At 40.5% G+C, this 14,913-nt stretch overlaps 1 protein-coding gene across 1 annotated transcript in view; it reads left to right on the top strand.

Annotated features, from left to right (window-relative positions):
• The first annotated feature begins 2,946 nt into the window (after positions 1 to 2,946).
• vps50 (VPS50 subunit of EARP/GARPII complex) overlaps positions 2,947 to 14,913 on the top strand; it is a 127,423-nt gene continuing 115,456 nt past the window's right edge. The window contains exons 1-2 of the mRNA XM_080045172.1: positions 2,947 to 3,082; positions 3,557 to 3,625. Coding sequence (XP_079901298.1) covers positions 3,050 to 3,082; positions 3,557 to 3,625 — 102 coding nt within the window. The 5' untranslated portion in view covers positions 2,947 to 3,049. The remainder of the gene's footprint in view (positions 3,083 to 3,556; positions 3,626 to 14,913) is intronic.

The raw sequence follows: 14,913 nt of genomic DNA, 5'->3' as shown, positions 1-14,913 counted from the left end.
CGTCCAACGCTGGAGAGTTGAGATGTAACTTACATCATTTCACTTGAAGACTCCTGTGTAGCTTTATTCTCCTAAGTCTCTGTTATCAAAGCCTGAAACATTGGTTTTGGTGTCGTCGTCCCCTTTTTTTTGCACAAGGGACGCTGGAGACTTGTTTGAGTAGTACACAACCTTATCATGCACTGTTATTGTCCAGACTTGAGGACAGATGTGAAATGTCTTTTGCTGACATTATTGTGAGATGAAAGTGTATGTATGGCTTGTATTTAAATGTGAAAGTTTAACTGAAGATGAAACTGTTCTGGCTTCCTTGTTCAAAAGTGAGGATCACTGGGATCATACTAAAGTTTGTGGTAGCCATTTTTACTTGATTTTTACTGTATGAGGTTCCACATACGTTGATTGCCACTTAAAACATATCTTTCATTTTAACTACTAAGGTTTTGTTTCCAATTCCCAATAATATATTCCATAATTTAACATTCCGACCAAGGAGAGTCTGCTTTATGAGAAGACAAGTGTTATATTGAATGCATATTCTTGTATGAAATTTTTTGAAAGTGTAAATATTGTACAGGGACTATTACTCCAGATTCTTTATACCTATTATTCTATTTCTATGTTTTTCTCAAATCTATTTATTCCTACAGAAACACTTAACCCTGTTTCTGCAAACGTAGCATTTCTTCTGCTCAACATGGATCTAAAGAAGTGCTGAACAAGGAGAAGGATTCATGATCCATAAATTATTGTACAGTTTGCATTCACACGTTTGTTTTGTACTTTATTAAAAATATAACAGTTTACTATATCCTGGTTGGTTTTTTAAATACGTGTCTGTTGCCTATACTACCAGATGAAGGTGATGTACTTGACTCTACTATTTCTGCATATATGTTTATTATTCTTCATATGATTTTTTCATAGAATGCCAATAGCAGCCAGGGCTTTAAATGAACTCTGGCTAAGTCACTGATCTGTCGCTGAAGCCACAAAGATGTCAGTTGATCTTTTGCTGATCTCTCTTCTCACAAGTGTTTGAGTTATTTTTGTTGTCTCGGAAATTGCTGCAGAGTGCTTGTTTTTTCTCCACGGCTGTATTGGTATGCTGTGTACCTGGAGACAGGCAGCAACAGACGGATAGTTCAGCCTGTGGCAGAGTGCCCTCCACCTGCTCCTGCTGACACCTTGTCACGAGTAGATACAAATGTGTGCGCTTGCTTGCTCGCTTGTGTGTATGTGTGTGTGTGTGTCTGTGTCTGTGAACAGTAGAAGAGGTAGAGGTGTGAGGAGGAGAGATAGAGACGAGCATGGATAGAACCACACCCAAAGGTGTTTGGGTAAGGAAAATAGAGGTCAAAAATGATGTGCGAGGAACAACACCTAAACCGCTATCTGCTATTGGTATTCAGCTTATCAAAACAATGTGATTGTCTGCATTGTGTCTCTCCTGTCCTGAGTGCTTCAACATTTGAAATTAAAACATTTAAAATAATATAGCACATAGGTGATTTTTTTAGTATGTATGTTTTTTTTTTACAATATTGCCACTATATATTAGAAAAATGTATTACATTATTATGTTTTATCTTGTTCACTGGTTAAGGTTAATAAAGGGAAATAAGATCTGAACCTCAGTCACTAAGTGCAGCTTATCATGATGCTCCCATGCTTAATAATAATAAGCAGTTTATTGAATCTTTCCCTAATTATAGCTTATGAACTGACCAACTGAGTGTGCTGTGTCTTTGTGGTGGCATCTCCTGGTAGGGGTTGCCATCTGTTCTGTCTCAGTGTATGCTTTGTGGGAGGCTCCGCACTGTGGATGACTGCCTAACAAACAACAGTGGTGTAAATTCACCTAAGGAGATCGACCTCACCTTCATTTGACTGCATGGAAATAGCCTGAGGCACCATTAACCAGGAACTAGAGCTCACAGTGCCTGCTGTCTGCTGCATGCTGCCTGCTTTTAACCAAGCGCTGCTCCAAATAACACCCAAAGGAGCAATTACCAAGCGGGCTGAATGGGTCAGCGTGCACTGTTTTTCGCAATTATTTTGAGCAGTTCACAATGCAGAGCCAGGTCTGATCACTTGGCAGAGACAGAGCTACATGGCACTTAGTCACGGATGGCATGACATGATGACATGAACACTCCAGCAATAGGAAACGGTGGAAGTGGCTTGTTAAATAATGCAGCACCACACACAAACAAATTCTCAGAAAATAAATTAACCCTTACCAGTTTGAGACCAAATTATAAGCATTTTGATTACAGTATGTAAACAACAAAATGACATATAGGCTGCCATACATATATAGAAACTAAAGACATAATTGGAACAAGCGCCCTAAACTAGACATAAGTAGCTTTGCCACAATGTAAAATAATTAGGCTATTTGAAAGTAAAAGGTTTGCATTAAAATGTTTTACTTAGCATCAAAAGTAAAAATACTTGTTATGTGGAACAATGCCCCCCATCAGTTTTATATTATTTTATACAAGATAACATACGCCTACTATAGGGTTTGATATATTTGCATTCCCCTCTCCTGGAACAGAATTTGAAGTTATTTGTTCTCAAATATAGCAGAGAAGTGGAATTTTCAAGGAAGCAAATTAACCAGTGCTGTCTTATATGTGTTCTATTATGTTCCGTCATGTAAAATGACTACCATCCAGTGGTGTAAGACAGCAGTACACAGTGTTTGTAGACTACTTTACTCCAATGTTAATCATATATATTTTTTTTAAGTTAGAACAACTAATATCAAAATATAATTTTTATTTAATACAAACATATTCAGCTTTTACACTTGTGAGATGCAAGCAGTTGTATTAGCTTTGGTCACAAGCACGCTTTTTAAATAAAAACTGCATTTCCCATGACGCTTTGGGATTTCTCCGCTCCTTGCAGTGCCAGTCACGTGATGGTCAACTATGGCTTCCCTCTCGTAGTGATGGGGGCGCTTCGTTGACAACACAACAAAACAAAAGCTGTAGCTGAGTTCATTCATTAGTATCCTCTGAAACGAGTTGGAATTACGATGCAAAAGATCAAGTCTCTCATGGCCCGGCAGGTGAGCATAGCGCGCGCTCAGGAAAAAACGCGTGTGTCACTGACAGATGCAGGTAGCTAGCATGACGGCTAGCTAAGCTAAATGGCTAATATGACAGCTCATCTTGTTGCTCACCGAATGGCACGTTTAGCCCGAGTGACAGCAGCTTTTAGACTTTATCACTGCTACAAACTATTTACCTCACATATTAGAATGTACACGCGTGTTGGCAGTTATTCCAACGCCCTAGTTGTAAGGTTTTTAGCATTAGACACCAACAATAACAGCAGTGGCAAGTGGGCGGTTAAGGAAGTTCTCAGTTTTCACTGCAGTAATGTTTCACTTATTGCTTCACCAGTGGACACAACAGAGCGTATCGCTTTCATAAATCTGCCCGTCGGTTCCACTTTTTTTCGCTGTTTAGCAGTAGCGTGCTCATGGATAGCAAGTTATGTGACAGCTCGAGAAGTCTAACAGTGAGTTTTATTTTGACAGGGTCTGAAAAGCCCCCAGGAAAGCATGGCAGACCTGAGTCCAGTGGAGAACCTGAGGATCCCCAGCAAGGTAAACCTTCGTTGATGTAATTGGTGCTTCTGGGCTGCATAATATCCTTTTAATATCAACTTATTTGATCGTAATAGAAGTACTAAATATCACCACAGCTAATGGTGTGTTCAAGTAGTTGATAGTAGATAGCTGCCTGCCCTGTAGTTTCATTACACAGTAGCCTATGCTCTGACAGTGTGATGCTTTAACAGGTTTGCTGAGAACACGTGTTGCTGCCATTCTTTCGACTTTTTTAGTTTTATTTCAAGTAGCTATGTTCTGCAACTCTTGAAATATGCAAATTATTTAAAGAAGCTATATCCAATCAAACTCAGAAGCTGTTAGCACAGAAAGCAATACAGTAGCAATGATTGAAGGAAGACCAAGACAAAATAGTTTTAGATTAGAACTTGGCTTATTACATAATGTCATACAATGTGTCATACAGAGTAACAGAGCTTTGTCCTCGTTACATTTTATTACTGTTTCAACTTTTTTTAATGTAAATTTCATTGGTTACATCACAGCTTCTGGATTTCCCACGCAGTCGTGCTCAAAGACTGAATGAATGCACCCATTTATATCACTTTAGGACACACGCTTCACATCAATCCTAGCAGAAATAGTGTGCAATATGGGGTCTGCTGCCGTTATTGTGTTTTAGCATTTTGGCATGGCCGGCGGTTGGAAATGCAATCAGTCATGCTCAGTTAAGGGATGCATTTGTCATTATCGACTTGTAACAATTCAATTTGTCAAGAGCAGGCAGAGCATAGCCGCGGATTGGCTCCATATATAATGCATTGCCACTTACTTACTAACACCTCAATTCACTGCGAGTTTGCTGGCTTTGCTTCGACTTTGTGATGACCTTCCATTAATGTGGCTGGGTACAATTTGGAAGGTGACCAACTCTATTTATTTGCAGCGCCTGGTTGATATCAGCCAGGTCGATTCTGCCGGACGTTTCATTTCTCCCCTCTTAAAGACTTGGCCTACACCCTAGTTTGGCCTTAACCTTTAACCCTGGAGTTTCCATTGTGGTATACACTGCTGGGTCGAACAAACACAGCAAAATATTTGAGTAAAAGGAAGTGCTTTCGTCTATAAGAATTGTGAAAGATGAAGTTTAGGGAATTGTGAAACATATCTTTCAATCTATTGTTCATTTAAAAGGTGGAGTCAGCGATTCTGGGCAACACTTTTGTCAAAATCAATTTTGGTCTTATATTGTTGACAAATGCGCTGAAAAAAAATCCAGTGCTAATAGGAGACTAGGCTCTGTAAACATGCATTTTGCTAGCCATGGTGGCCCCCCTTTATTTACCAGTTAACAGATCCTAGGCTGTGTAACTATTAACATTAGATTTTCAGCTCACACACAGTACGTACAGGTAGCTGATCACGAGGAGATATTCACTGATTTTGACATAAGTGATTTTGAATACAAGCGTTCTACAGAATAACTCACTCCACCTTTAAGTTCTATTGTCATGACTGAGTATACGGTAGACACATGCTGTCTCTTTTGAAAGGCTCACATACACAATATTGATTTTTGTGAAAAGGCTTGGGCTTGGTGTTGTCACAATAAACTGAAAATAATACAGGCTTTGGTGGATAAAAAAAAGTATTACTTCATTGTCTAAGAAAAATAGTGTCTCATATTCGTGTAATGCCTAGTAGACAAGGTTACAATGCTGTTGCAAGGCCTGTTGTTGCACAAAACCACCCGATGATGACGCAGATCTAGCTCAGATAAGATAAGCAGTCATTTAGGGTGTATTCACACATGGAAAGTCCGTTAGTTCACTTGCTTTGGTCCAGACCAAATAGAATTTGGATTTTTTTGTTTGGTGTGGTCCACTTTCATATTGCCCCTTTTGCAAGTGAACCAGCATTACGAAGCAAAACCACACGTGATCTAAGGTCATTCATTCATTGGACAGACATTCTGGGGTGGAGAGAAGCAGGAAGAACGAAGTAAAAACTGCGAATTTATCATTGATATAATATGGAGTTAAAAATAATAAAAATGCCTACATCTAGCCTATAAATAAAGAAGAAAAAAATCTAATTATTGTTGTTTCATATGTTTATAATATGTAGCCCTATGACAATGCCACGTTATGTGGCTTCTAGCCTACGATGTGAAACATAATCTTTACTGTATTTTTGCTGCTGGACGCGCGACTCGCGTGAAGAATAGGCTCAAACTGAAACACAGCTGATTAAGCTGTGTATCAGCTGGGTGTCAGTTCGGCGCAGTTCAGCACCAAACTGACACGGGGACAGTATTGACGGTCCCGTTGGGAAGAACAATAAAAACACACACTTCATGCAAAGCGCAGCGTGAACCTGTTGGCACTGTAGGCTACGGGAGACGCTCCTCTCCATCTGATCGCTGATCCGCACGCATCATTGCGTGCGGATCGCTCGGGGCTCCCGGTCAAACCACAACTAATCTTCCTAACAATGGCGACAACAACACTTTCCCATAATGTGAAGCTGATGGCGATTTATTAAAAAAGAAAAGAAAGAAAAGGCGCAGTGCTTCCTGCAATTGGGTCGGATCGAGTCCGGCCAAATTCACACCACAAACGAACTGCAGCAGAGTGCGTTTTGAAGCGCATCGAGACTACCTCTTCAGCTGGGTCTCGGAGCGTTTGTTTGGTCCGCCCCCGAGTGCGATTGCTGTATTCACACCTGTCTGAAATATGCGCACCGAAGGTGGAAGTGCACCTGAGTTCGTTTCAACCGAACTAAACACAGCATGTGTGAATACACCCTTAGTCTCCAAGTGTAATTAGAGCCAAAATGGCGGCAGAGAGGAGAAAGATGTTTTTTTTTTTTTTTTTCATGGAATGCATGTCTCCCCCTTGGCTTTGGGACTGGTATCAGGTGATGTGGCCAGACTGGATACGCGGACACCAAACACCCTAGTTTACAGGCCTGAAATATTCCCCTTTGTTCTACTGGAATCGTGGCCCCAAGAGTTGCTGTAAATCCTATTACACCTGCTGTATGTCGGCTTATGTGATATGAGGCAGCATCCACAGAAATACATTAGGAGCGAGTTAGTGTCAGCGTTGCCACGTCCGCTTTTTATAAGCGACTTTTGGCTTTTTTTCTTGTTGAGTCGTTTACAAATATTGGTCGCGGGTTGCGGTTATTTGTGCATGGTGTCCGTGCATTAAAAAAAGGTGAAGTTTCTTGTTATTTTACTAGGTTAGCCTACTTTAAAAAGATTTTTTTTCTCCAAATTCCAACCCAAGCAAAGGAGGTTAAGTATTTCTCCCTTCCTAAAATGAACATGATATTGGAGGATGAAGTATTTATATTAAAGAATATTTCAGAAGTAAACATTTTACGTTTTTGATGACGTGGATGAAAATAATTCCTTTATTATTATTGTAGAAATGGAAGTAATGAAGTACTGTATATTATATGATTTGTATAACGTGGATGTATAGGCTATTTGCAACTGTCGAAGAAAAGGTAGTTTCTCTTTGGCTTGTTTTTTTGTATAGGCATGGTTGCTTGTTTCTTTCGAGATATCTGGCAACACTGCTTAGTGTGTGTGATCCACCTCAGCCTACAGCTTCATTACCAATGAATTACATCCCCTGTGTGTACTGCAAACACCTGCTCTTTTGTGTGTCCGTTCAACCCAAAACACATGGCGTTTTTATTAGATGATATTATGCTTTGAGTTTATTTACTTTGCTGCGGGGCCTTTTCAGCTCTCAGGAAAAACAAAATGAAGTATGACCCACACAGGTCAGGCTTTATATACAGGCGATATAGCTATATTGTCCTGTTTGATTTGAGATGAATAATAATCCTCTTTTATGTGCCATGACCACTGCCACTCTGGGGAGCGCTGCTGCTCTATTTAATACTCTGCTCTCTCTCTGTGTGGGTGAGTGAGACCGGGGTGTTTGACTGCGTGCGTGTATATCATTATGATACTCAATCTGGTACTCACCGCTCTGAAGCTCTCGTGTGTTTTCCAGCCACTTTAGCAGTGACTCGCATCATTCATCATCCTCCAGGAGTTGACAGCAGCATCTGGCTCACCGCAGCGGGAGTGTACCGATGAGGGGGGCTTGATTGACAAATGATATTGGCTCAGGCAGGCACCGTTTGGACATGACTGGAAGGTTTGATGCTGTCTGAGTAATAAGCAGGGGAAATATCAGAAATCCGGCTATTACATTTCACCTGTAGTTGTAGATTGGCATTTAGTGTGTGGTTTGTGTGAGAAGGCAAATGGACAGCATTTGTGTAGCGCTTTTATCACAAGCACTTCACAGTTTTTCGAACCCACAATTTTCATAAAAGAGTAACTTAAGTCGTTTAACAAGGACACATTCCAAATGTTAGGATTTGTTGCACTTCTCTTCTTTAAATTATTTATTAAAGTGGAATATCGTCTGGTTTTGTTCTGTTCTATGAAACAATGGTTTTCACAATGTTGGCCATGGAAAACTTGTGATTTGGCTTTTTCATTCAGTTTAATGACATTTTATAGACTCACCAATTGATTGACATATTTACAGTTAAGCCGTAAGACAAGTTATGTACCAAGTATATACTCTATTAAAAACAACTGTCTAGCTGTCTAGCAAGTTGTATTCCCCAACAAATGATTGACCGAAATTCACCAGAAAATAAATGTTATTTTTTTTATGGCATAGAAACTCACAATTTAGCTTCTTAGAGAAGCTTAACCAACTAAAGGCATAGGATGGTTTTCTGTTCTGTTGCGTTACTCTACATATTTGCTAAAGCTGAACATTTGATCTGGCTCCTTTCACAGATGTCGGACTCTTGGCTGTGGTGACAGTTTGCTCTCAAGGGGAAACCTCTTATTAAAAACCTGATCCCACTTGTCCACCTGCTAACTGTATCCCTAATGCCATCAATACAAAATGAAAAGCTAATCAATCAGCAAAGGAGCTAAATGTCATACAGGTTTAACCTTAGTCAATAAGACTTACATGTGAGATTATGATAAATGGAAATCTATGGAAATCAAACTTTGGTGGTTGAAAGTAATTCCTATCAGTAAACGGGTCAAACAACAGCTAATTTGCATAAAAACCTTCAAATAAATCCCAATTCCCAACCTTGGCAAACAGACAATTTTTTATTTTTATATTTTCATTCAAATTACTCCAAAAGACCCCCAACTATTTTCGATCTCTTTTATGTTGTTATTTCTGTTAATCCCTCTGTGTTCCTTAGATTGTATAAGATTTCACACACGTGAAACTCGAAAAATTAGAATATCGTGCAAAAGTTAATTTATTTCAGTAATTCAACCTAAATGGTGAAACTAATATATTATATAGATAGACTCATTACATTCAAAGTGAGATATGTCAAGCCTTTATTTGTTATAATTGTGATTATTATGGCTTACAGTTTATATTAGCCCAAATTCAAAATATCAGAAAATTAGAATATTACATCAAATCAATAAAAAAAATATTTTAAATACAGAAATGTAGGCCCTCTTGAAAGTCTAATCATGCATATGTACTAAGTACTTGGTTTGGGCCCCTTTTGCACAAATGATTGCCTAAATGCGGGGTGGCATGGATGCTATCAGCCTGTGGCACTGCTGAGGTGTTATGGAAGCCCATGTTGCTTTGATAGAGGCCTTCAGCTCGTCTGTATTGTTGGGTCTGGTGTGTCTCATCTGCCTCTTGACAATACTCCATAGTTTCTCTATTGGGTTCAGGTCAGGAGAGTTGTCTGGCCAATTAACACAGTAATACCATGGTCAGTCAACCAGTTACTGGTGGTTTTGGCACTGTGGACAGGTGTCAGGTCTTGCTGGAAAAAGTAATTCAGCATCTCCATAAAGCTTGTCAACAGACAGGAGCATGAAGCGCTCTAAAATCTCCTGGTTGACAGCTGTGGTGACTTTGGACTTGATAACACAGTGGACCAACACCATCAGATGACATGGTGCCTCAGATCATCACTGACACTGACTGTTGAAACTTGACAGTGCTTCAAGCCCCTTGGATTTTGTGCCCCTCCACTCTTCCTCTAGACTGTGGGACCTTGATTTCCAAATGAAACGCAACATTTAATTTGGATCAGTGATGATTTGAGGTATCATGTCATCTGCTGCTGTTAGTCCACTGTGTTATCAAGTCCAATGTCACCACAGCCATCTACCAGAAGATTTTAGAGCACTTCATGCTTATGTCTGTTGACAAGCTTTATGGAGATGACAATTTCCATTTCCAGCTAGACTTGGCACCTGCCCACCACAGTACCATAAACCACTGGTAACTGGTTGACTGACCATGGTATTACTGTGCATGAATGGCCAGACAACTCTCCTGACCTGAACTCCATAGAGAAACTATGGACTATTGTCAAGAGGAAGATGATACACACCAGACCCAACAATACAGACGAGCTGAAGGCCACTATCAAAGCAACATGGGCTTCCATAACACCTCAGCAGTGCCACAGGCTGATAGCATCCATTCCATGCCATGCCGCATTGAGGCAAGAATTCGTGCAAAAGGGGCCCAAACAAAGTACTTAGTACGTATGCATGATTCTACTTTCTAGAGGGCCGACATTTATGTATTTAATTATTTTTTTATTGATTTTATGTAATATTCAAATTTTCTGAGATTTTGAAATTGGGGTTTTTATAAACTGTAAACCATAATAATCACAATTATAACAAATAAAGGCTTCACATATCTCACTTTGCATGTAATGAGTCAATATAAGATATTATTTTCACCTTTAAAGTTGAATTACTGAAATAAATGAACTTTTGCACGATATTCAAATTTTTTCGAGTTTCACCTGTATAAGTAAGTACAGACTAAACTATCAAATATTTTCGGTCATTTTTCAAATTACTTTCTTGTTTCCGCTTCTCCAATTTTTGGATTTCCTGACAATTCATCATCTAAACAATTAGTCAATGTATCCAAGAAATATTAGCTGGTCAAATCAATAAATTAAAACAATAGTTAGTTGCAACCCTTAAAGGTCTCATATTATGCTAAATGCACTTTTTAAATGTGTTCTAACATATCCATGGGGCCACGGTGTGCCTAGAGACTGCCAAAATATCAAAAAAAATAACAATCTCTCCTTTTCTCACTCTCCCCCTTTCTGAAACCCCCACCCCTCCCCCCCAATTTACTCCGTTCAGAATTCTCGCCGGCTATGTCGTCACAGCCGGCACAGCCACATCCCCATATTTTCTATATATGTCCATGCTTCCGATGCTTCCCCCCCCACATTAGTAACCAGAAATTTCCACCGTGCAGTAGTCTATGATAAAAAAAAAAAAAAAAAAAAAAAAGTCTATGATAACCCCACCCCCCCATTTCTTATTGGTCCACGGCCCGAGATCCCGTGGCCGAGATCCCATGAGATTCCACGAGATTTTCCCCTGGAAAATTTTCTGAGCGACAGCCATGTTGCTTTCCCCCTAAGCGACAAGAATGCCCATAGTAGCCTACAGCCTGAATGTTACATACACCAACACAGAATGCTTTTGCTCTTACTCCACTAATTTATCTTATCCACAGCAGTCTATTAATGCCTCGTTTTTAATAACACAACGGATAGGAAGCTACTTGTGGGTTTTTGCAAACAGTGAAACTGAAAGGAATGTTTTTATTGGTATTTTTGCCTGACTGGTGTATAGCTATTTAGCTTTGGGACAAGCATTCAGCTTTTGCTCATAAAAACATAATTCTATTACCCAAACCAGTCTGGAAATGCCTCGTTTTTAACAGGACAAAGGATTGTAACTTAATAGTGTGGAAGTGGAACTGATTTGTGCGGTACTTTTAGTTTATTTTATCGTCTGAGTCTTATTTTTAGCGTTAGCGCCCATGTAGCTTCTGATGTAGCACCAAGTTTTGCTCATAACACGCTGTTTATAGCTACTCCCCACAGCAGTTTGAAAATGACTCGTTTTTAATAGGACAAAGGATTGTAACTTAATAGTGTGGAAGTCAATTTTAAATATATTTTTTTCACTGATTTGTGTGGTACTTTTAGTTTATTTTATCGTCTGAGTCTTATTTTTAGCGTTAGCGCCCATGTAGCTTCTGATTTAGCACCAAGTTTTGCTCATAACACGCCGTTTATACTCCCCACAGCAGTCTGAAAATTACTCGTTTTTAACATGACAAAGGATGGGAAGATATTCCTGTAGAAATCAAGCTACTGTTTGAAGCTACTGTTTTCACTGGTTTTAATCATGTCAGGTCATGTCAAACTGTTCTCTTAGCCCGGAGCCTCTGGGTAACAACACTGTGTTCGCAGTCACGACTCACGCAGTGTCTCTCTAGTATCGCGAGAGCACGGCAGAGACGGTGGGAGAGCTCCATGGCCATATAAAGAAAGCCCGGCAGAGAGGTGGGAGGGGCCAGCCAGATCGCAGAAATACAGCTCATCCAGGACAATCAGGGTATAGAGGCTTGCTACAATAAATGATCCGAACGGGTTTTTCAGCAAACATCTAAAAAAATAAGTATTAGGGACTACTTGGACCATATAAAATTGACAGCAAAGTGCATAATATGTTACCTTTAATCTAAGTGTAATACACGTGTAGGGAGGCTCTGGAACAAGCTCTTCATATCTCTGTGTTACTGATTTTTTTTTTTAATTCTAAGTAAACACTGTTGAGGGAAATGTTGGGTAACAGTAAGTTTTTCCTGAGGCAAACCCTTGTTCTCTTCCAACCCCTTGCTGTTACTGCTGGAGGCACATGCACTTACCACTTCCCACCAGCAGGGGTCAGCCTCAGTTTACTCATTACATAGTTGCGCTTGGCGTGGAAGAATTCAGTTCCCACAAAAAAAAACATTTATTTACAAAGGCTAAGGACATCGCCTGCTCAATATTCCCTCATTTCTTATATCGTTAGGATCAGTATTATTGGCTGAGAGTTACCTCCTGTTTGCTGTATGTCAGATGTGAAGATGCTAAAGCCACACATTTGATAACCTATCACTAGTTCATACACACACACAGGCTATCTTCAGGGCCGACATGGCCCATTTTGACAGTTCACATGTGTGATGGCTTAGGGGACCCAATTAGGTTTCTCTCTGTGATAAGCTTTTGTCTAAATATGCTTCAAAGAGCCTCACTACTACACTACTTAACTGCATGCCATCACAGATACAGAGTGAGGGACATTGGAAAGTGAGTAAGCTGAGGTAAAAACACTCTACACACCCCCACAGTACTATTCAATGGTATTAGCTGTAAACTCGGGCAGCTGACAGATGTGTCACAGCCTGTGTATTGCTGTATAGTTCCCCATGATTGTGTCCTAATATCCCATAAGACATTCATGTCACAGGAGCACATGGGGATTCTGTGTGCATAAATATTCAACGCTGATTGCAATGAGGAGGTTTTTGATTCCTTCATCTCATGAATGATTCCATATAGTGGAAATACTTGGCCCTGTTGTCTCTGTGTCTTCACCACCACCAAGCTGTCTTTCTCCACCCCTTTAAATGTCTGGCAGGATTTTCCATGGACCTCCGATTGTTTATTCAGTCTCCCCTTTCTCCTGTCAGGGCCCCCCTGTGTGTTGTTGTTGAGCACCTTTTTTTGGATCCATTTTGATTCTTTGATGAGGCCTATTAAAACGTCCCGCAATTTGGATGCAAATATATTTATTTTTTATTTCCACGACGAGATGAGAATTCAATTAATTTGCGTAGGGAGGGGGTAGTGTGTGTGTGTGTCTGTGGGGAGAGGGGGGGGGGGGGTTGAAGGTTATTTTGTTTGTCCCTCATCTTTCAAAGCCGTAACTGATCAAAGCTGCCACACACAGCAGTTGATGCTGGGGTTCTTCACACAAGAAGGGGGCATCGTTTTTTGTGCCTGCACAGTGGAGGGAGGGGAATTATTTAACCCGAGGTAGCCCCTCGAAAAGACATTCGCTCAGAAGAAGATGTTTTTCACCTCAGCGCAGGCAGGTGGGAGACGAGAAAAAAATAGGTTTGAAAAAAAAAAAGCACAGGAGAGGTGAACTGCTCTAACCGAGAGACACACATATCCATTGTCTTCTCTGTCTTTTCTCGGTTCTCTCTCTAAACTTTCTCCATCAGTGAGTCATCCGACCCCCCCCTCCTCTTTCTCTCGCTTCATTTCTGATTTGAGCTAAATTCCCACCCACCCTTTTGACGGAGGAGCGAAATCTCCTGTCTCTACCCCTCCTTTCCAATCTCACGCACTCGCCCACGCGCCTTCTTCCTCCCCCAGTGGCTGCTGCACGCTCGCTCCTTCTACCTGATTCAAATGTAATATGGCGACACACACACACACCACGCACGCTTTGCCTAAAGCTGTGTGCGTTGAAGAGCCTTCTGCACACGCACGCACAAAGACACACATTAGAAATTTTTATTCTCCATCCTCCCACTCGTTCCTTGTATAAAGTACATTTCTGGCATATAAGAAGGCATGCCGTAATTAAATGAAATTAGGTTATATTTGATGGTGACTCACACAGCAGGACTAGCATTGCCAGCTACGAAAGCGTATACAGTTGCACGGGTGGCACACTTCACCGCCTCGCTTGCACACACCCCCTTGCGGATTGTAGCTGGGAAAGTATTTGTGCTTAGGCAGGTGTGTAACGAGGCTTTCTAGATCAGTGTTTGCCATCATCTCATGTGGGATAATGTGTGCAGATCCTCAGTGGAGATTCATACACTTTTATTTAATATGAGTGTGTATGGATGCGTATACTATAGGGGCGGTATGGATTGCTTTTTTTATCCCATCATTTCCTTCCTGGTTCAACTCCTTTCCCAAGACTGCGTTCTATTTTTAGGCCCATCAAAGCGTTAATGTGCTGATGTCTCAATGTATTGATCCCACACAAAAGAGGTGTTACATGAATTGAAGGATTTCCCCCTGAAGGCATTAAGTGAAGCCGATTTCTGGTTTCTTTGATCTGTATTGTGTGAATATTAGCCATGCTTGCTGCTGGCTAGCGGCATGACTATGGAGACGACAGCCGTTAGGTCAGTCCGCCACTGAGATATCTCATCAACTGTTAGATATCGTCCCCCTCCCAATGGATGAATGCTTTTGACTTTGGGGACAGACATTTCCAGGACACCATCATGAGCTTGACATTTGTGGTGATCAGTAACATGTCAAGTTTGGTTCACATTAGATTCTATCATGCTATAGCACAGCTGTAAGGGCAATAAAAAGCAGTATATTTATATTTAGGACATTTGTGATATGAATCATCCTACTTTTCCGTT

Source organism: Ammodytes marinus (genome assembly GCF_949987685.1).
Source record: "Ammodytes marinus genome assembly, chromosome: 17".
In the NCBI taxonomy this organism is placed as follows: Eukaryota; Metazoa; Chordata; class Actinopteri; order Uranoscopiformes; family Ammodytidae; genus Ammodytes; species Ammodytes marinus.
This window is presented reverse-complemented; position numbering and strand designations above follow the sequence as displayed.